Below are 14,495 nucleotides of genomic sequence, written 5' to 3'. Positions count from 1 at the left end.
GCTGGCACCTCATGAGAATGTCCTCACCAGGATCCTGCCAAGTAAAACTGAAGCATAAGGATGCAAGGTCATATTGAAAAGTCTTCACTGGCTGCCAGTAAAACACAGAGTGTCATTCAAGGCGTTGTGCATTGCACACCGGGCATTTTGGAAAACAGGACCCGCAATTAACAGCAACCTTGTCACCCCCTAGTACCCAAATAGGAATCTCCGCTCCTCTGAGGCTTTCCTGGCAGTGGTTCCTAGAGTGAAGGGAGCCAGATCCGGGGGTAGGCTGTTCTCATTGAATACCGCTAAACTTTGGAACACCCTCCCCCTCTCACTCCGTTCCAACCCGGACCTGCTGTCATTCCGTAAAAAGCTGAAGACTTTACTATTTACCCAAGCCTCCGAGCTCTAATGTGTCACGCCGCTTGTCCCTCCGATTCTTACCTCAGCGCTTGGACGCCCCTGGGCAGCAATCGCGCTCAATAAGTCTATTTCCATTCCATTCCATCAGAAGTAATTGATAAAAAAACACCCTACCCTAAAAAAGAGAACAACCATGTGAAATTGGACAAATGTTGGTCCCAACCAACAGACACAACTTTCTGCAGTCTTAGAACCCTCTTACAATTCCTAGTGAAACAAAGTGCTCAGCCAAAAGAAAATCAGAAATAATGTAAAAGAAACTTTGTGAAATATTGACAAATGAGGACCCTACCTTCATGAAATTCTGCAGCTCGTACAAAATATGATAGAAGTTCTTCTGCTGCAGGTGTTTGCAAGCAGCAAATAGGTAGGTGCTCCATTTCTCCAAGCTCGGGTCTATGGCCTCCAGCAAGTTTTCCAGCATATGCAGTTTGCCACTTTTGTAGCTTGGAATGAAAATGCCTTCAAGGAACACGTCTCCGGGGCATTGCTGTAAAAATGAACACAGTATTTCTTATACAATTTCTTTAAATGAAAGACTTCAGTCGCAGTGGTACTCTACTGTAAGAAATTGGGTAATTTGTTGTGAAAGATGCAAGTCCTGCACAAGTAATAAGTCCACAATTAAGTTTTTACTAAGAAGCAAGCACCCCACTGAAGCACTTGACTCTCTAAGTATAGCAAAGCAGAGCAGTTTACTGAGGAGAGGTGCTGTGGGCTAGAAATCCCAATTCTCTGGCACACAACACCACAACACCACTACTCACTAAATTATTGTTTAGTATGTTGGTGGAGTGGTGTGGCTCACTGGTTAGAGGCGGCAGACCCGGAAGCAGAGGACGGCCCGCGACCAGGGTTCAATTCCCGACTCGGCAGGGTCGTGAACCAGGGTCAGCGGACTCGATAATTTTCGCCTCGGTGCCCACTCTAACCAGGGATCACACTCGGCAACTCTGGACATAAGCTTGCCTCATCTCCACAATGGCCCCCCCACAAACGCCGGGGATGCCTGGTTTCACCTTGGAGATACCCAGGAGGGAACATCTCACTGGGAAAGCCAGGACGGGTTCCCCAGCGGTCTATAGCGCCAGGACGCCTCCGGGTAGCAGTGCGCTTTACAAGACACACACATTTACATTTACTTTTAAAAAATAAAAATACTTTTATTACAAACACTCTATTTTATACTAACACATTACAAATATGTACATCATGTTTGACGGAAATACCTTTGGTTACACCCTCATATCACATTTCACCCCTAGTGAGACCCGAACTCCATAATTACAATACCCCCCACCTACACCAGATGCAATATCACACTATAAAGATGTGTCATTATTTATAAGGAAGGCCTACTGGCTTTTTCAGGGTGTCAACACAATAATTAAACAGCAAAATGTCATGTTTGAACCTCATACCATCATTAAAACCATCGGGAATAATATTGATACTCAAATGCATTTATTATAAGCAATTGAATCTTCTTCAGATAGACGATCAACAAAGCATTTTAAATAAAGCATTTAAATTCACCAACATTAGTGTTCAAATCTTTCTTCACTTACTACTGGCTACATAATGTAGGAATAGAACCAACCCCTAGGGGTTAGAGTCAAGCTAGCCGGGCTGATGAGAGGTGTTACCTCGAAACTGGTCCGGTCCTCGGATGCTTGATTCCGTTCTGGGAAAGATATGGCTGTTGTAGTTCGGACTGGACTGTTCCCATGGGGCACAGGGTCAGAGCTGATTTGCATAAAGCCATTATCTGACCCAGGGTGGTGTGGAGTGCAAAAAACGATGGATTTAGGCCCAGATCTTTGTACTGGGGTGAATGTAAGACATTGATCTACATTCTGTCCATCAAATTGTTTTTTGTAATTTTCTCCCTGAGTGTACTGGGGTAGCTCAGACGTGGGTCCCAGAGCCTCCACACCACTGGAGTCAAGCTAGCCGGGCTGATGAGAGGTGTTACCTCGAAACTGGTCCGGTCCTCGGATGCTTGATTCCGGTCTGGGAAAGATATGGCTGTTGTAGTTTGGACTGGACTGTTCCCATGGGGCACAGGGTCAGAGCTGATTTGCATAAAGCCATTATCTGACCCAGGGTGGTGTGGAGTGCAAAAAACGATGGATTTAGGCCCAGATCTTTGTACTGGGGTGAATGCAAGACATTGATCTACATTCTGTCCATCAAATAGTTTTTTGTAATTTTCTCCCTGAGTGTACTGGGGTAGCTCAGACGTGGGTCCCAGAGCCTCCACACCACTGGAGTCAAGCTTGCCGGGCTGATGAGAGGTGTTACCTCGAAACTGGTCCGGTCCTCGGATGCTTGATTCCGGTCTGGGAAAGATATGGCTGTTGTAGTTCGGACTGGACTGTTCCCATGGGGCACAGGGTCAGAGCTGATTTGCATAAAGCCATTATCTGACCCAGGGTGGTGTGGAGTGCAAAAAACGATGGATTTAGGCCCAGATCTTTGTACTGGGGTGAATGTAAGACATTGATCTACATTCTGTCCATCAAATTGTTTTTTGTAATTTTCTCCCTGAGTGTACTGGGGTAGCTCAGACGTGGGTCCCAGAGCCTCCACACCACTGGAGTCAAGCTAGCCGGGCTGATGAGAGGTGTTACCTCGAAACTGGTCCGGTCCTCGGATGCTTGATTCCGGTCTGGGAAAGATATGGCTGTTGTAGTTCGGACTGGACTGTTCCCATGGGGCACAGGGTCAGAGCTGATTTGCATAAAGCCATTATCTGACCAAGGGTGGTGTGGAGTGCAAAAAACGATGGATTTAGGCCCAGATCTTTGTACTGGGGTGAATGTAAGACATTGATCTACATTCTGTCCATCAAATTGTTTTTTGTAATTTCCTCCTAAGCTTGAGAGCAAAAGCACCAGCTTAGATTGCTTTCAAACAGTGACCGACTACTCCCGGGGTCATGAATACCTCTACATAGGAGGGTTAAAGCCACTTTCTCTTACAAAAGTATACAAAAAATTGATGGGTTGAATTCTTAAATTCATCGCAGCCACAGGTAATCACTCAGGTCGAATTCCAGTCCAATGTTAGTTTGGACACCATGCTACTACAGCGTGGACCTAGCCATATGCTTATCTGTCTCCATCATGTTCTAATGAGAACAGTCCAGTCCAAACTGCCAAGCCAGGCCTCCCCTTCAACTGGAACACAAGCGACCCAGGACCGGGTTCATCCTAGTAAGGGCTCATCAGCCAGCCATACTGTCACTAGAACCAAGCTAAATCTGTCTGAGGAGCCCTAACTATCTCCATCTAGAAGTAGTGCATACCTAATGAGCAGATCGCCACATTCTTTCTTTTTTACTTCACAGCCTCATGTCTCATTTCTTTGCTGTTGTGGGGTGTCCAGGTCCTACCTGGGGCACCCATCAGTAGGAGGGGGTTCATTGGGGCTGGCTGGTGTGGCCCCTAGGCCTTCATGGCCCATGCCAGATCCCGGCAGATGCAGCACTGTTCCATGGTGCCACGCAGTAGCTGGAATGTTCAGTGCTCCTGTCGGCCCTGGCTTCTGCAGGTGGGAGCAGGACTCAGATCACCTCCTGCCTGCCCTGTTCACAGGTGCTTGGCTCAGAGCAAGAAGCGCTTTTCCCAGAAATCTTCCCCCATGTCTATTCATGGGCACAAGGGACAAGTGGGCACCCACCAGACCCGGCTCTATGGAGGCTTTGTCTGTGTCTTGTCCCCAGGGGATGGGATTCCAGTTGTAAGACTTTGTATTTGTTTTGTGCTGGCCCCCGGAGAGATGGGATCCCTGGGGCCAAAAGGAAGCAGAGAAATATGATAGTTGGTGAAGTCCAAACAGATGTGGACATAGTGTGTTGGGAACTGTAAATTCAAACTTGGAGTTCATGATTAACTGATACCATGCTAGAGTCTGTAGGCCATACAGGAGAGAAACTGCACTTAAAGGCCGAAATTCGCCTATATTTATAATTCAGTGAAAGCATCACTGATTTTCCAGTAAGCCTGCAGAACTAAACCATGAATGGCCACTCACATTATAAGGCTACCCTAGGTCAGCACCAATCCTTGCAGATTCCCTTATGCGGCAGGCTACCAGTGTGCACATACCAAGCTGTGCACGATGGTAGTCTTGCAAACCTCCTATATCTTTGCAACCAGCCCAGTGTCTCTTTCCTTAGCTGAGGATCAGTGACCTTAACTTAAAAGGTAGACACTGTGATGAAAATGCCCAGTTCAATTACCGTGAATTTACTGTGAGTGAGACTCAAGTAGTGAAACTCGCCCACAGTAAAGCACAAAAAAGTGGTAAGTCAAAAGCAAAAAATCCTGGTGGTCTAAATGGGAGGAGCTTTCCAGTTTTATGTGCAACAGCATCCACTCTCTCTTGCACAGGCAGATTTTATTTGCATCTTGAGTTGTCATTTCAATATTTATTTATTGCAGTGTTCTTGTCGCTTTGTCATGCCTTTGAGTTGATTCTTGTGGGCTCTTGACAGAAAAAAAAGGGCTTGGTCAAGGTACAGAGTTTAAGCGTCTGTACACAACTCAAGTGATCTGACAAAACAGTTAATTAAGGATTAGTTGAGACAAAGACCCTAACTGATGTACAGAATGATAAAGCGATCCTTTGGTCTTCTATGGCCTCTTCCGTCTTACGTAAAAATAAATTTTTACTCAATCAAATCACCCCCATCTCAAACGAAAACTTTGTCCTTAGTAAAGTCGGGTCCGGCTCCCCCGCAAATTGCTGCCCTCCTCACATTTGACGTGAAGCCTTTCTTAATTGCCCAGACCCCCCTCTCACACGTGTTAACAATTCCCTTAAACTTGGTATTGTCCCCAACACCTTCAAAAGTGCTGAAATTGTTCAGATTCTGAAGAAGCCTAACTCTGATCCACTGCTTTTTAGTAATTACCGCTCTATCTTTCTGCTGCCTTACCTAGGAACAATTTTGGAAGCTCATGTATCGAATTGTCTTAGTTCCTTCATTGAACCCTCCCACTTCCTGGACCCTCATCAGGCAGGATTTAGACCTGCTCATTCAACTGAGTCAGTCATCCTCGCAGTTATGGATGAGTTCAGAAGAGGGGCTGATAAGAGCCTCACCCAGGCTTTGGTACTGCTTGACTTATCGTCTGCTTTTGACATGGGTGATCATGGTCTCCTGATCGACGTGTCAGCAGCGCCGGGAATCAGGGTCTGGCGCTGAAGTGGATTTCCTCCTTCCTCAGCAACCGATTTAAAGCAGTCCGCCTGTCCAATTTCTCACCAAAAAAATTACCTTTGATCAGGTCGCTACGGGAAAGATTGTTTGAAACATTTAATTATGCCGACGACTTGCAGCTGGTGTTTGATATCAACTCTTCCAATTTTCAGTCTACCATGAGCTTTATCAGTAATTGGATGAATGACAATCAATTGAAACTGAACCCTGACAAAACCGAGCTAATTTTGACAGGGGGACCAGCTAACCCGTGGAACTCTAGTTTTTTCCCTCCATTTATGGGTAATTCCCCACTTCCAAATGACTCTGATAAGAGCTTTAGGATTGTGATTAGTAGCGATCTGTCCATAAAAGCCCAGATTGGCTCTGTGGTCTCTGCCTGCTTTTTCCATCTGCGCAGAATCCGGAAGATCAGCAGATTCTTGGCCACTGAGGCCTTGACTCTGATCATTCTAGCCTTGGTAATTTTGCGTACTGATTACACCAACTCAATATATGTTGGTATTCCAGCATATCAACTACACCGTTTGCAGTTGGTGCAGAACCACGCAACCAGGTTAATCGCCCATCAGCCTAGCTGACATCATGCCAAGCATCTGATGAAGAGCCTTCACTGGCTTCCAGTGGCCAAAACTGCGCCTTCAAACTGGGCTGCACCATCTTTAAAGCCTTGCTGAGAATGGTCCAGCCTTTATTTCTTCAAGGATTCAGTGTTATATCCCTTCCCGAGAATTGCGCTATTCCAATCTCAACCTACTGTCCACTCTGCCATTCAAACGCAAAAAGCATGGGGACCTCACTTCCCGTGGAAATAAGGGTGGCGACCCCCTATGCCCAGTTCAGGTAAAAGCTTAAAACCGGGTTATTTTCCCAAGCACATCAGTAAGGTAATTGCCCTGTCAGACAAGTTACTTACTTGTGTAACAATATATCTGTAAGAGACATTAGTTAGAGATAGATTCATTACATTTGAATATCCCCAGGCGTCAGACTTGATCCGGAAAGCTTTCGTCAGCAGTACCCCTGCGCATCGGTAGGCGTAATCGTAACACTCCGCGTACGTCATTGGCGTCGTAGACGCCGAGATGAAGTCACTGGAGCTACTTAGACGCGCCCACGTGTGCGGACGTCAGTTCTGTACACAACTTTCGGCGTCAGGAACGCAGAGCTAAGCAAGATACAGACCACTGGTGCATTGAAACAAGGGCCCTAAAAGGGATGACCGTAACCCTAGAAATCAGTTTGCAGAATGGGGAGGATGGGTGGGGTGGTAAGGAATTTATCACTAACTAATGTCTCTTACAGATATATCGTTACACAAGTAAGTAACGTGTGCATCTGAAAGAGACACGCTAGTTATAGATTCCTTACCTTAGAATAGATTCCCCAGCAATACCAACACCAGTGGTGGGTCTGCGAACAAAGATCTCACCATAAAGTCACGGAGAACAGAACGGCCAAAGAAGCTGTCTCTCCGGACTGAACAGTCAAGGCAATAATGCTTAGTAAAAGTGTGCAGCGAGACCCACGTGGCTGCCTGACAGATGTCTTGCAGGGGGACATCACGTCCCAATGCAGTAGTAGCTGCTGTCGCCCCGGTAGAATGGGCATGCAACTCCACCGGAGGTTCCTTTTTAGCCAGAGAATAACAGGCTTTGCTACACAAGACAACCCAGCTGGAGATAGTCCTCCTGTGTACAGCCCGGCCTTTCTTGGTGCCCACTTAGCCAACAAAGAGCTGGTCATCCACCAGGAACTGTTGTGTGCGATTCAAATAAAATGAAAGCGCACGTTTTGGATCCAGACGGTGGAGCCTCTCTTCCTCTCTGGAGGCGGCGAGAAAGTGGGCAAGGTGATAGTTTGCCCAATGTGGAAGGCAGTGACAACCTTTGGCAAGAAGGAAGGGCGAGTGCGAATCACAACCTTGTCCGGATGGCCCGACAGAAAAGGAGCTTACAGGAAAGAGCCTGGAGCCACTCACGCACCTAGCGGAGGTGATGGCAACCAGGAAAGCAGTCTTCAAAGTTAATAAACAAAGAAGATAGTTGTGAATCGGCTCAAAAGGAGCGCACATCAGAAAAGTAAGAACCAGATTCAAGTCCCACTGTGGCATCACAAACTGAATAGGAGGGAAAAGGTGTGTAATGCCATTGAGAAATCTATTTACAACAGGGGACTTGAAAAGAGAGGGCTGATCAGGGAGCCTTAGAAAGGCAGAAATTGCAGAAGGATAGACCTTGATAGAGTCAATAGCAGAGCCCTGCTGGGCCAGAGAAAGAAGGAACAAAAGGTCTTCTGAGAGCGGGGCAGAAAGGGGATCCACAGACTTTGCTGTGCACCATGCCACAAATTTGTTTCACCTGCAGGCGTTTACCGATTTAGTGGAGGGACACCTGGTTGCCAGAATGATATCACAGACTTCAGGAGGCAAGTCAAAAGAAATCAACTGTCGCTGCTCAATCTTCACGCATGTAGGTGGAGGCTGGACAGGTTCGGTGGAGGAACGCCCCCTGCTGCTGCCACAGAAGATCCTCCTGAAGAGTCAGTCGGATCGGGGGATCCATGCTCATGCTGAGTAGTTTGGGACCGCTTTGAACCTGAGTGGGCGCACAGAGGGGGGCTCCAAAACATACCTGCTATTCCGGATCTTTGCTAGGCAGCACACTATCGCTGGGTCCCTGACGCTGTGGTTGCCCCCGCCGCCGAGCTGGTGACATCGCTAGGCCGCGGAGCGGGGTGGAAACTACAGCTCCCAGCCTGCCTTGGGAGGACAACACTGCCCACTTCCTGCACAGCGCGCCTGGAGGTGCTTAAATCCAGACAGCTTCCTCTGCGTCGCGGATGCTCGCGGGCGGCGCCGGGCGGAGCCCGGGCAGTGGGCGGGCCATCTGACGCCAGAGGAGGTCGGGACGGGGGCACCCCCCTTGGTACTGAACTAAGAAAGGAAGAAAAAAGACATAAGGTACAGATACCCATTGACAATCCCCAGTTTCTTAGGTCCTTCACAAGCGGCATTATAGTGGAACTGTTGAACTATTATTTGGTAGTTGATGCTGATTACGCTATGACCTGTAAGGGGGGTACTACAAATCTTTCCTCCCAGAGTGACTTGCTTAGGGGAACGATGGACTACTATATAAAGAGGGCAACACTCCCCATTGCCAGTGAATTAGAGAGAATAGAATGATCCCCAGCCATGGATAGTTCTCTCAGTATGTGTTCTCCTTCACAGTCTTCCGATGCAGCTCCAGATATATCACTACTAGAGGAACTAAACAAAATGTGTAAATCCACGTACGCTCCTGTGGAGTCAGGAAATGTGCAAATTAGTGCTCCTGTTTGTCCAATAGCAATGACTAGTTCGGTCCAGCAGTCAAGTTCACCTAACTCAAAGCACACAGGGTACTCCCCTTATAATACGACCAAAAGAAAACTCTCAATCTGCAGTGTCCCCTCAGGTCTTTTCCGCTAAAAGGAAGAGAGATGGGGTCAAACAAATAGGGAGTCAGGCCAAGCAACAAAAACTAAACCCAAATCTCCCACTGCCGAAAACTCCTAGCACTGCCACCTCGAAAGCACCTATTCATGCTTCTTTATTGGCCTCGATCGAAAACATGATGAAGTCAATAATATCCCTGCTGATTGAAAAAATGACTAGCTTAGGGGGTAGGCTCACGGGTGTCGAGGAAGCAATTAAGGCCAATTCGTCACTTGTAAATACTTTGGCAGGACCCTCTCCACCACAGCGTCCAGCCTCCACAGAAATGCCCCAAACCACCACACAAAGTAAGACCACCCGCATCCAACTAGTAACCCCACATTTGAAAACTTTAAATCCTCCGAAAGCTGCCACAACAGTACGGAGTTCTTACCCTAGAGTAGGGCCGAACAAAGAAACAACATCACATAAGGGAACAGCGGTCAATCGTGACAATATGCCACTTAAAACTAGCCATCTACATTTGCCACCACAGGCCGCTCCTATTGTGTGCGTTCTCTCGGGAGTACCAGAACTTATAAAGGGGAAACATGAAAGCCATCAGGACCTAAGAAACAAGGTTGTGTTCTGGCTAACCAAAAATAGACCTCTGCCACCCAACATCGATGGCACCATACTAAGTGTTAGAAGGGTGGGCTGGCTAGGACCTCTTCCTAAAGATATTGCGGGCAATTTGGTACTTGTAAAATTCAGGAATAAATACGTCGTCCCATATCTCCAATCTTGGCAGTCACAAATAGGAGATGGTCCTACATCTATCCGGAGCCTAAGTGAATTCTACCCTAGAACATTATATGTCCCGTCGCAATGTCAAAAAGCACAGAGCAACCACCTGATGGGCAGAAGTGGTCTTGTATCGAGTGGTCGCATCATTTCCACGTTTAATCAATTTGATCTACTATCTCGCTCTTCAATGATTAGCTGATTTATTCTATCGATTTAATCCCATTTTAATAGATGGTATTTTTTTTATGAAATGAAATGTATTGGTGTATATTTATGTATTGTTGTTGCTTTTATGATTTTTATACTGAAATCGAATAAAGCTAATCGAATCGAGTAGTTTGGGATACCAAACTCTTCGAGCCCAGTCCGGGGCCACAAGAATGACATGGGCCCGGTTGCACCTCATCTTCCTCAGCACTCTGGGTAGAAGTGCTATTGGCGGAAAGGCCTACAATAGACTGCAGCTCCACTTGTGAGGAAAAGCATAGCCAAGCGGTGAAGCCTTGGAAATTCCAACGCGCAGAAGTGATGACATCACGCATTCTCTTCGGTGGCGAATAGATCTAACCAAGGCTCTCCCCACTGTTGAAAGAGACATTGCGCCACCTCCGAGTGTAGACGCCATTCGTGATCCATCAGGCAAAGGCAGCTGAGTTCATCCGCCCTGGCGTTCAAAGAACCTACCAGGTGTTGAACAGTCAAGGAAATGCCTTGACGTTCCAGCCATGTCCAGAGGCGCAGAGCCTCCTGACATAGTCACCCCACCCTGCCTTGTTTGTAGCAATACCACATGGCGGTGGTGTTGTCTATGAACACCTGCACCACCTTCCCCTTGATAGAGGGAAAAAAGGCCTTCAGTGCAAGAAGGACTGCCCGAAGCTCCAGAAGGTTGATATGGAGCCGGGACTCCGCCAGAGAACAATGGCCTCTGATCTCCGCCTCTCCCATGTGGCCGCCCCATCCCAGGAGGGACGCAGCCGTCACCACTGTGTGCTCCGGTTGGGGAAAGGAGAGCGATCTGCCGCTGAACCAATGCTGATTCATGAGCCACCACTCTAATTGTTGCGCAATGCCCTACGAGATCTGGACGTAGTCGGACAGGTTCCCCTGATGCTGCGCCCACTGGAACTTCAGGTCCCACTGCAGAGGTTGGTGAGCAGGATGCAGGAAGTCACGAGGCCCAGCAGCCTCAAGGTCATCCTGACGGAAACCCAGTATAAGGGCTGAAAGATCGGAATCGTAGCCCAAATGTCCCGGACTCGCTGTTTGGGAGGATAAACCCGAAACAGCGCCCTGTCCTGAACCGTCCCGATGAAGAGGAGCTTCTGAGAGGGAATCAGGTCTGACTTCAGCACGTTGATGGAGAACCCCAGCAAATGCAGAAGGTCGGCCCTAGTCTGGAGGTGGGAGATGACTGTTTGAGGTGAGCCCGCCTTTAACAACCAGTCGTTGAGATGGGGGAAGACTGAAACCCCTGATCTGTGCCAATGAGCTGCGACCACCGCCATCAATTTCATGAACACCTGAGAGGCGCTTGTAAGGCCAAAGGGGAGCACAGTGATCAGAAAATGCTCCTGCCCTTTCATGAATCGCAAGTAACGCCGGTGGGCCAGCAGGACGGGGATATGAAAATAAGCATTCTGCAGATCCAACGCTACGATCCAGTCCTGGGGGTCGAGGGCAGACAAGACCTGAGCAAGCATGAGCATCTTGAACTTCTCCTTCTGGAGGAAGCGATTGACGTTCCGAAGGTCTAAGATAGGACGCAGGCCTTTGTCCTTCTTTGCAACCAAGCAGTCGTGGGAGTAGCAACCACGACCAACTTCTGGCGTCAAAACGCGCTTGAGGGCTCCCTTGGCCAAGAAAGCCGCAACTTCCTGTTGGAGAAGTGCCAAGTGATTCCCAGACATGCGGTGAGATTGAGGTGCCATGGCTGGAGGTGTAATCTCTAAGGGGTGGGAGTAACCCCTTCGGGGAATCTGCAGAACCCACCTGTCCGATGTGATGTTGCGCCAGTGGTGAAGGTGATGGCGAATCCTGCTACCTACTGGCAACTGGAGGGTCTGAAACACCGGACTAGGACGTTTTGGAGGCAGTGGCAACAGGGGGAGTGATGGACTGACCTGCACACTGGCCCTGTGTTCCGCCTCTGCAGGTCCCACATCCGCAGCTGCGCTGAAACTGTTGCAGCGCAGGCCTGTGGCTCTGAAACGAACATGCTTGGGCGCTCCTTCCTTGACCACGAAAGGAGCAAAAGGCCGAAGCGGAAGGAGTGTGTGGCCGAGAGGCCCAAGGACTTGTCCGTAGCCCGCGAGTCCTTAAAACGCTCCAAAGCACAAACCACCTTATTGCCGAACAGGCGAGTGCCATCAAAAGGGCATGTCCATCAATGTGTTTTGGACATCCCCAGAAAAGCCAGTCCTTCTCAGCCAGGCGTGGCGGCGTAGCACCACTGTCATGGAAATCACCCTTCCCAGTGAGTCAGAAGTGTCAAGACCACAACGGATCGTGAACTTGGCTGCGTCTCTCCCCTCACCAATAGCCTGGTAGGAAAGTGTCTGAGTCTCCACCGGACACTGAGGCAGCACTTGCGCAACCGTATCCCACACAGAATGGGAATAACGGCCCAAGAGACATGCAATGTTCACAGACCGCAGTCCTGAACTGGCGGAAGAAAAAATCTTCTTTCCAAACAGCTCCAGTTTCTTGGATTCCCTGTCCGCAGGTGCGGAAGGGAACGCGCTCAGAGATGCAGAGGCTTGGACAACCAAGCTCTCCGGGGTAGGGTGTTGGGAGAGGAAAACGGGGTCGGCCGGGGCTGGGCGATGGCGTTGGGCCACGTTCTTATCTACAGGAGCCCCTGTGTTGGGCCTGGACCAGGTGCCCAAAAGAACGTCCAAGAGTGCATCATTAAAGGGCAAGCAGCGGCTCCGTAGAAGACGAAGCCGGCCGAAGCACCTCTGTCGGGAGGTTAGCCCTGACGGCCACGGTAGGGAGCTCGAGGTGGAGAGCCTCTGTCCCCCTAAGCAACACCATAGAGTAGGAACCACCCTCCTCCGTAGCCACGGTAGAAGGAGACAGTGAGCCAGAGTCAGGAGTATAACCCTGGTCACCTGCATCCGGGAAACAACCTTTACAACGCAACTTTTACACTGCACTACCATTACAATGAAACTTTTACAACGCAACATCCATTACAACGCATGCATTTACAACGCAACCATTACAACGCATGACACTACAACGCACACCACTACAACGCAGTCATTACAACGCATAGCATTACAACACATAGTACCTTTACACTATTCAACACTTTCCCTACTGTTGCAACCCCTGGAGTTAGAATAGTAATTTTTACCCCTACACTATCCAACACTTACACTACTGTTGCACCCCCTGGAGTTAGAATAGTAATTTTAACCCCTACACTATCCAACACTTACCCTACTGTTGCACCCCCTGGAGTTAGAATAGTAATATTTACCCCTACGCTATCCAATACTTACCTTACATGCAATGTAATGTTATGCGTTGTAATGGTATGCGTTGTACATGTAGTATGCATTGTAGTGGAATGCGTTGTAAAGGTAGTTTGAAAGAATTCGTTGTAATGGCATGCGTAGTAATAGTATGCGTTGTAATGGATGTTGCGGTGTAAAAATTGCGTTGTAAAGGTAGGCATTGTAAAAGTATGCGTTGTAACGTCATACATCCCCTGCATCCCAGTCCGGGTCTAACTCACCTAGGGCTGCGAGAGGGTCCTCAGACCCCTCCCAGTCCTACCAGTCCTCCACAGCCTGCCGAACAGGTGGAACATAAGGAGGTCGGTGAACAAAGGAAAAGAAATGCCCAAACGGTGTCGGTCGACACCCTTCCGGCGCCGTCTCCACGTCGACGAGGAGGCCAGGGTAGGCGTTGGCCGGGACTGCGGCCAACGGAGACAGCAGCACCGTCAACATAGATGTCAGTGGAGGTCGTACAGGGCCAATCGACATGGACGGGGAACCAGGCCTGGATCCATGGGGGTCTCTCGGCGTCGAGACGGGAGTCGTTGACGACGTCGGGGCCGGAGCCGGCGACGTCGAAGACCATTGACCCCCAACCAGGCCAGGGGGTCCGAAGGCGCACAGGCGAACCCGGACGTTCTGAAGACACGTGCCATTGCTGACAGGAACTCCTGCAGCTGGGCCGGAGTCGCCGATGGACCCGGAAAGGGCGGGTAGGCCATCGGCAACTGCGGAGGCTCCGCCGAAGCCACAGGGGCGGCGCCACCTGCATCCTCAGCTGTGTCGCGTAAGGGGAAGGTGAAGAGCGATAGCGCTTCATTTACTTTTTGTGCTCCACCTTACCCGACTCAGACGACTTCGAATGGTGGTGATGGCTCCGCGGACGGTCCCTGGACCCCCTACGGGACTGGGACCTGGAACGGAGCGGAGCCAACTCCTGGGCCTCTAGCCACTTTCGGGACTGCTCTCGCAAAGTTTTCGGAGACATGGCTTGGCAGTGGGGGCACTACTCAGAGTCGTGGTCGCGCCCCAGGCAGTAGAGACACTTACCGTGCAGGTCCATCACCGACATCGTGCGGAAACAGGCCGCGCAAGACTTAAAACCGGGCATCCCTATGCA

At 49.3% G+C, this 14,495-nt stretch overlaps 1 protein-coding gene across 3 annotated transcripts in view; it reads right to left on the bottom strand.

Moving 5' to 3' along the window:
• Positions 1-14,495, bottom strand: part of ZFYVE26 (zinc finger FYVE-type containing 26) — a 710,441-nt gene that overhangs the window by 143,172 nt on the left and 552,774 nt on the right. For all 3 annotated transcript variants that reach the window (XM_086937127.1, XM_086937129.1, XM_086937128.1), the window contains one exon: positions 704-901. In XM_086937127.1, the coding sequence (XP_086793253.1) occupies positions 704-901 (198 nt within the window). The remainder of the gene's footprint in view (positions 1-703; positions 902-14,495) is intronic.

Source organism: Lissotriton vulgaris, chromosome 9 (assembly GCF_964263255.1).
Source record: "Lissotriton vulgaris chromosome 9, aLisVul1.2, whole genome shotgun sequence".
Taxonomy (NCBI): domain Eukaryota; kingdom Metazoa; phylum Chordata; class Amphibia; order Caudata; family Salamandridae; genus Lissotriton; species Lissotriton vulgaris.
The sequence above is the reverse complement of the archived record's forward strand: the minus strand, read 5'-3'. Positions and strand labels throughout refer to the sequence as shown.